Source organism: Myripristis murdjan, chromosome 9, assembly GCF_902150065.1.
Source record: "Myripristis murdjan chromosome 9, fMyrMur1.1, whole genome shotgun sequence".
NCBI lineage: Eukaryota > Metazoa > Chordata > Actinopteri > Holocentriformes > Holocentridae > Myripristis > Myripristis murdjan.
The window spans coordinates 36732674-36740313 of record NC_043988.1 but is presented as its reverse complement, the minus strand read 5'-3'; the positions used below and the strand labels follow the sequence as shown (position 1 = coordinate 36740313).

Genomic DNA, 7640 nt, shown 5'->3' with positions numbered 1-7640 from the left:
AGAACCTTTAGGACTTTGAAGAACCACAGAGTGTGTGGAGAACCAGCCCCTAAATAAAGAGGTTCTTCAGCTGCTGATGGTTCTCTGTAGAACCACAGAGCATTCTGAAGAACCATTTAAGAACCAGTGTTTTTCTGAGAGAACATGTTGGTTTTCCTCAGCTCGCTGTATGTGTCGTAATCTGCAGCTAAAACTCAAATAGGATGTCATGTTAGGATTAAGGTATTCACATGGATTAAAATGCCCCTCAATAACCAAACTAAAGTGTTGTGCACTCTGACTTATGACCTTATTCAGTTTAAAGTCAACAAAAAGCTGTTTACATGGACATTTCTTATTACAAATATTGTTTTAATCCATTTAACCTTTTGAAATATGAAATCTGATTTGTTTGATTTTTCTCAAAAAGTCAGAGTTTTGCCATCGTCCTTTGAAACCTGGATGGATGTCAGGTTTCTTCTGTTTAAAGGCAAAAGCATTTCAAACCAATAGATCAATAGACCAATAGATTTCATTGATTTTTTAAAAATAAACATAAACAGTGTGTACTGTCAAAATCAAAATTTCATCTAGTTGTTATAAACTCGTCTTAAATATGCAAAATCTATTAGGAGACTGAAGATGATGAAGTTTGATTATCTGATGTTTACATTCATATTATATTGATGACCTGAGTTAAAGACTTAATTTATGACACTGAAATGAGCAATCCAGTCTTTCAATGGCAATTAAGGAAAGCATTTTTATTTAGCATGCACAATATGAGAAGAACTTCAAATTCAAATGATCTGGTTATGTTGTCATTGAAGAGTAAGTTTTATAAATGGTTCATTTCTGGCTCTGAAAAATATGTCTCATAAAGAAATACATGAGTTGCAGTAATATCGATCCTAAAACTACAATAAACTGATTAGCTGGTTCAAATGAGAGAGAAAGACAAAACAGTTGAAAATGTTTAAAAGAAAGCATTACATTCTTCATCATGGTTTATCAATTCTTTACTAAAACCATACAAGTCAAAAAGAGGACACATAAAAAGGCCAGTCTGTCATTTCAAACAAATAAACTAAATTGTATGTATCAGATCATGCAGTTGCTTTATGTTAAAATACAGAGTGGATAATGTTGTAATAGTATGATAATGATAAACTGATAAGAAAGGAACGAAAAAAGTAACAAAAAAAGAATACAAATGAAATCATGGCTTCCATTCCTTGTTTGATGTGAATGAAGCTCTTTCTGTGATTTCAGACAATGAACATCTCGACTTCTGCACTCGTTCCTTGTGCATGAAACTTCACATACAAACTTTATCCATTTTGCTAAAAATAAAAAACACATTGTCAAGTGGAAAGAAACAAGGACATGTCATGACTTCTTTTTCCTGTGTAAAATACTTTTTGTCATTTTCTTTTGTTGACAACAAACTCAAGATTTACATTGATAAAGTTTTCTCTTCTGTTTTGCTGCCATGTATAGCAGCTTCATTTTCAGGAAAACCCACGACTTAATAATAATGACTCACTTTATGGATCTGGAATAAAACACCGTGAGTTTATTTAAAGAAAATCGAAGTTAATACATAACAGTCCTTGTTACTTTGAGAAGGGCTCTTTTTGTCCCTGGGTCACTCGCAGGTTTTACAGTTTCTCCAAACTCTTGATGGCGTCTTCTTTGGTGAAACGTCTCCATCCACTGGGAATCTGTCCGTTGCCCTTAAATTTTTTTTCATGGTGAACTTCCAGGTCCTTTTGAAATTGGCATACAAACCATTTCCAGTATGCCAGCGTAGAATTATCAGGTGTGATGCTCCACTCAGCATATTCACCTCCAGCAGTTTTGTACACTTTATAAAGAACAGACTTTTTTGAAGAAGAATTAGGGTAAAACCTCTGATTGCTTGTAACTAATGTTGAGCAGAAATCAACGCATAGTTCTACTGTACCTCTAACATGTGCCCCATTGATCCCACTAGGGCGATGAAAAGTGACCATATGATCATCAGGACTGTGATCCTCGTCTGTGTTGGTGCAAACGGCTCCACAGAAAGGACATTGAGTCCAGCAGGTTTTACATTTGTGGTTGATAAGCAGTTGATCAGGCCTCTCACTGAATTGCTCCATACTGTCTATCGTGAGGCTACTCATCTCCTCAAAAATGGATTTAATGCCTTTGTCTAGCTCTTCCTTGAAAAAGTCAAAGTCATTTATGTCACCAAAATTTTGACCACAGTTTGTAGAAAATGCCAGCTCATCTTCCAGAGAACTGGAGAACTCCTCCAGCCACGTGTCGATGTCTCCTCCCTGAGTTTTGACATTCTCAATTGCAGTTTCCACTGCGTCACTCACAAGCTTCTCTATACGTTTCACGTTTTTCTTGAGAACACTGAGTGCTTTGTCCTTGTGTTCAGTGAGGATGTATTTCTCTACTTCTTCTGTTATGAAAGACTCCATGTGGGATCTTGGGCGCCTGAGGTAGTTTATGTAGCTGTCAAAGTCCTCTTTCTCTGCCAGTGACTTTAAAATGTGTTTCTCCAAGTTAGCCTTGTTTCCACTGAGGGGTGGGTAACTGTGCATCATCTCGTCAGCCAGCTCCATGGCAGTCTTGTTGTAGACAGCCAGAACTGTGGAGTCCTTCAGTTTGTTACAGATCAGTTCACCAAGCACAGCAGCAGAGGAGTTACCTTCACAATAGCTCACAAATATACTGTAATGATGCTCTTTCTTGCTTTCTAAATAGGTCAGTGGGTCATTATTGGTCTTGAATTCCTCATGAGAATTTAATAGCTGATTCCCTGCAATGTCACATACATACAGCAAAAGATTGACTGTAAAGTGATTCTTGAAAGTGTATGTCTTTGTCTCTGATTCAAAAGCTTTGACTTTGTCTTTGACATAACTGGCTACTTCATGCAAGTAGGTGGAAGTGTAGCCTCTACTAGCAACAGGCTTGGTCTTTATTTTCTCTATGGACTGTCTCTCAACCTCAGCGATGAAGGATCTGATCTGTTGGTCCTCCTCATAAGGAAGAGTATTCCCTCTACAGGAAGCCTTAACATTCTCCCATGCTTTGGCTGCCAAATTGCCCTTGGTTATGGTTACATAACCAAAATAGTCACCCATCTTTGGCATGTTTTTGTATTTACCCCATTTCTTGCATTCACTTATAAGAGACCATTCAATGCCAAGGTCGGTAAGGATAGAAAACAAATCATCTCTAATGGAAATATCATGAATTTTGGGTGCAGCTGCTGCTAATTCACTGACTCGCGCATCCCAAATTCTGTTGAATTGCTTTTTAAGTTCCTTTTCATCTTTTGCCTTGTCTTTTAACTCATGAGCGAGCTCTTTGCTTTTTTGCAGTAGCTTGTTCTCAAACTCGGCCTTTTTGTCATCCAGCTCTTTGCAGGCGTTCCTCTGCTGGATAACTTCCTCCAGCTTTCTTTTAACTTCTGCCACCTGTTCATCATGAAACTCCTTTATTTTGCTTACAAATCGACCTCGCCATTGAACCAACATCTCTTTATCTTCATCATCGTCAAAGTATGTCTTCATGGCCTTTTGGACATCTTCTCGAGTAGTGGTCATCTCCTTAACAAGAAAACCGTGATCAACCTTGTCAAGTTTTCCAATTTCAATTCTGTTATGAAGCTGGTGTTGAATGTTCAACAGGGCACATCTCAAGGCCCAGGTCCATTTCCCATACTGGACCTCAAGTTTTCTGTACACTGCAATTTCCTGTGTGTTTTTGAAGCTGAAAACAAAGTGTTCATTCAGCAAGGCGTTCCAGAGGTCTGAAATGCGGCTTCTGAACTGTGAGAGAGTCAGTCCTTCAGATTTTGATGCTTTTGTAAGGATGATGTTCTTCAGTTCTTGGATGCTCTCACTGTAACCTGGGTTTGGAGGGGCCATGGGTGGACTTCCCTCCCATAGCTGGGCAAAGTATTGAACATCTGTTTGTACATCAAATGCAATGATGTCACTAAAGCAGTCAGCATTGCTCACTTCCTCTTTGGCAGCTAGCTGGGCCATCTTGTCCAGTTTTTCTTGCAAGCGTCTCTTTCCTTCCATGTTTCTCTCTCCAGCTGCAATATCTGTAACATTCTGGTGGACAAACACACAACTTGGAGAGAGATTTACCTCCTTCATCCTCATGAAAGCCTGTACAACAATCTGAAGAATGTCCTGCATGTCTGCTGGATTCTCTCCAAAGATGTTGATCAAAGTCAGGTTTCCCAGACCAATGACAAACGTTGCCAATTCATTGTCATGGTGAAGACTGGCATTCTCTGCCAACTCAGGAGCACGCAGTCCCTCAGTGTCCACAACTAAAACATAGTCAAATTTAAAGTCTTTCTGGATCTCTGCTGAAACTTTGACTAGCTGCATGAAGGCACCTCTCGTGCACCTGCCAGCACTGACAGCAAACTGTAAGCCAAACATGGCATTCAGCATTGTTGATTTTCCACTGCTTTGGATGCCGAGAACTGACAAAACAAAAATTCGCTTGTCTTTCAGTTTCCTGATGACAGCGTCTAGAAGACGAGTGATCCATGTTAAAGGCACGTGACCAGCGTCACCATCCATCAGCTCCATTGGGTGTCCTGATATCATCAGCTCTGCAGCCAGTTCAGGGTATTTGGACCAGTTCAGCTCTCCTGTCGTTCTGTTCACAGACTCATGGGCCTCATAGATCTGCCCCATTTCCCTAAACATGTGCTCCAAGCCAAAGGTCGCTGACTGCAGTTTTGCTGATAATTCTTCAAGTTCAGCTCTCTGTTTTTCAACATTTTGTTTCTTTGTCTGGTTCTGTTTCTCTCCTTTGTCATCTTTCTTTTTCAAATTCAAGACTTCAGTCCACTTTTGATCATATGCTTGCAGAATCCCAGAAAGGTCGTCTGTAGAGAGGTCATCCAACAAGATTTCAGTCCACTTCAGGAAATACTTTTTCTCATGTGAATGCAGAGACTGGAGGTTCTTCAAAAACAAGTTCATAAGTTTACTGGATGCAACATCACATTGTTTTTCTCGTATTTGTTTCAGTTCTTTTTCTGTTTGACATTTTTCCTTCTCAATCTGTCCATGGAGGCGATACAGGCCTTTGTTATTTTCGCACCACTTTTTCCACAATTTCCCTTGACACTGGAGGAATGTGTCTTTGATTTTTGAGATGTCCTTCTCCTCAAGCAAATTCTGTATCTGCAAAGCAGCAGATTTCCCTCTCTGGCAGGCCTCATCATCTTCATCCACCCTGATCCCACGGGCCTTGGCCATGCTTTCAAGCTTGAAGGGGTTGTATTGACTGGACAAAATCTTTTTGATGATTGCTTTCATTTCTTCAGATACTTCTGACAGACTTTTGTCTTTTAGACCCATCTTGTACTTTCTTGTGCCTTCTTTTACCTCAACTGCAGGACTATCATTATCAGCAATCAGACAAATGAGGGGCTTTGGAGACTTGGAAAGGTCTGACAATATTTCAGAACTTTTTCCACCTTTTTCCAGACTTGGTAACAAAATAACATTGACTGAGGATTTTTCAATCAGTATGTCACGCTGTGTTTCACATGACAGAGCATCACCATGGAGATTACAGAAGGCAATGCAGTCACTGAATGCATCATTGGGTTTTCCAGAAGGGCAGTACCAGGCAATCTCAGCCAAGCCATCAATCAAGTAGCGAGATTTGGTGCTGCCTGGGCAGTTTCTATGAAAGAACGTGTTGTGACGCTCATTGATTAAGCTGCTCATCAGCTGAGATTTAGATGATGACAATGAACCAAGCCGGAGAAATGCCACCATGGGTGTCTCAGCTTTGCAGATCGGCACACTCTTCATTGTCACAAGGTTTGAGTCATCTGTCTGCTTCCAGCTTTTTCTTATTTGTCTAAATGTCCACATAGGACACTCAATATTCATTTTTAACAGGTCAGGGACAAGCAAAGGTAAAGCATACTGACATTGGGATAACTTGGAAATGATGTTCTGCTTGAGAAAACTGTCTGAGCAGTGAAAAACTGCCATCTGAACATCCATTGGGTGAACATGGCTTTGTTTTCTTTGCTCAGTTTCTTGGTCTGTGTTGAAAAAAGCATCAAAAACACTTTCATCTGTACCAGCACTGTCAGGTGTTTGAACTTGGTTCGGATGACTGACTGCTGGGTCTTCTTTTACAGGGATGTATCTGGCTCTATGATCCAGCGTCATCAACCTCTGGATGAAAGTATTTGCTAAATCCTTCTCAGATGTCTCATGTTGCTGTTTTACACTTGGCCCTATTTTAAGAAAAACTGCATGTGTCAGCTTCTGTTGACCTTTGTAATTTTGAAGGTGAAGTCTGCTGAAGAGGGCCTTCACTGCTTTGCTTCTTTGCTCCATTGTGCCGACTGCTTCAGGAATCTTCACCAAGCTCTGTTCTTGTCCAACCTTTAAAGTAAATAATCATATTTATCTAAATGTGACTTCAGGCATGTGGAGTATCGTCCAAGGGAGAGCTTTTTCATTTAATTTCAAGTTTCTTACCTCGTCCTTGTCTTCACCTGTATCTTCACCTGTCCTGTCTTCATCTATGGTACCTACTGATGTATCATCGTCATCATTATTATTGTTATTATTATTATTATTATTGTTGTTGTTGTTATTTTGATCGGTAGTAGTACTAGTAACAGTAGCAGTAATAGTCATAGTATTTGGAGTAGTATTCATGGTAGTAGTTGTGGTAATAGTCGCAGCAGCAGAAGGGGTATTGTTTTTTGTTGTTGTCATTACTGTTAATATTTTAGCATTTCCTTATTTTCTGTTTTTCCAACTACATGTGTAATTACTTGTAAAAACCTTCAAGTTATCAGTTCATCATTACTTTTCTCATTTGTAGCAGATGCATCATCAGAACTGACCTCAGATTCTCTCCTTGTCAGCAGCAGCAGCTTCAGTCTCTGGGTGTTTGACCCGACCAGGTTCACTCACTGGATCACAGCTAGAAAACAAATTATTCTGTTTAAGCGGGTCAATCCAAGTCTTTGATTTGAGTGCAGCCTGCAGTTAAAAGAAGAGCCACTAGAGGGAAGAAGAGTATAACAACAGCTCCAGTTTTCTCACCTGCACAAAAACCACCAGGATTAGAATAATCTTCTTTTTGTCAACAGTGTGATTCCAGTGGTTCTTGGTTATTATTGCATTTTAAGCTTCGAATTGTGAAGAAAGAGGGAAACTCCCTCACATGCAGAAAAATAAGCAAAAGCACTTACCTTTTTTTGTAGTGGCTACTTTTCTCCGTCTGTGGGAAGGAGCGCTGCCTCCAACGAGCCTGAGCCTCGATGCCGAGAAGAAACCTCTTTGTTTTTTGCTCCTTCCAGTCCCACGTCTGAGCCCAGACTTTCTGTGGAGGAATAAAACACATTAGAAGACGTTCTTCACTTGAAAGATCTTTTATTCAGAAAAGACCTGTGTGTTGTCGCTGCAGTGACGTCACCAACAGTTCATATGCCTGCATAGGATTTTTATAAGCATAAACCTCCCCTGTCTTTCCAAGGACCTCACCCTTTCCTCGGACACCAGTCAAACCTCTGTAACACACCTCCATGGGCCTTTGGCTTTACCCAGCGAGTGTGTTTCTCCCGCCGCAAACATCAGTCATTTCAA

The 7640-nt window shown here is 40.1% G+C and overlaps 1 protein-coding gene across 1 annotated transcript; it reads right to left on the bottom strand.

The window, feature by feature from the left end:
• Window positions 1-1599: 1599 nt before the first annotated feature.
• Window positions 1600-6394, bottom strand: LOC115364832 (interferon-induced very large GTPase 1-like). The gene has a single exon (XM_030059462.1). The coding sequence runs from the start codon at window positions 6375-6377 to the stop codon at window positions 1641-1643; it is 4737 nt and encodes a 1578-aa protein (XP_029915322.1). The 5' UTR covers window positions 6378-6394; the 3' UTR covers window positions 1600-1640.
• Between the last annotated feature and the right edge of the window lie 1246 nt (window positions 6395-7640).

What these genes read in the sequence shown, in the direction of transcription:
- LOC115364832 (XM_030059462.1), bottom strand. Translation starts at nt 6,377, where the DNA reads ATGGAGCAAAGAAGCAAAGCAGTGAAGGCCCTCTTCAGCAGACTTCAC.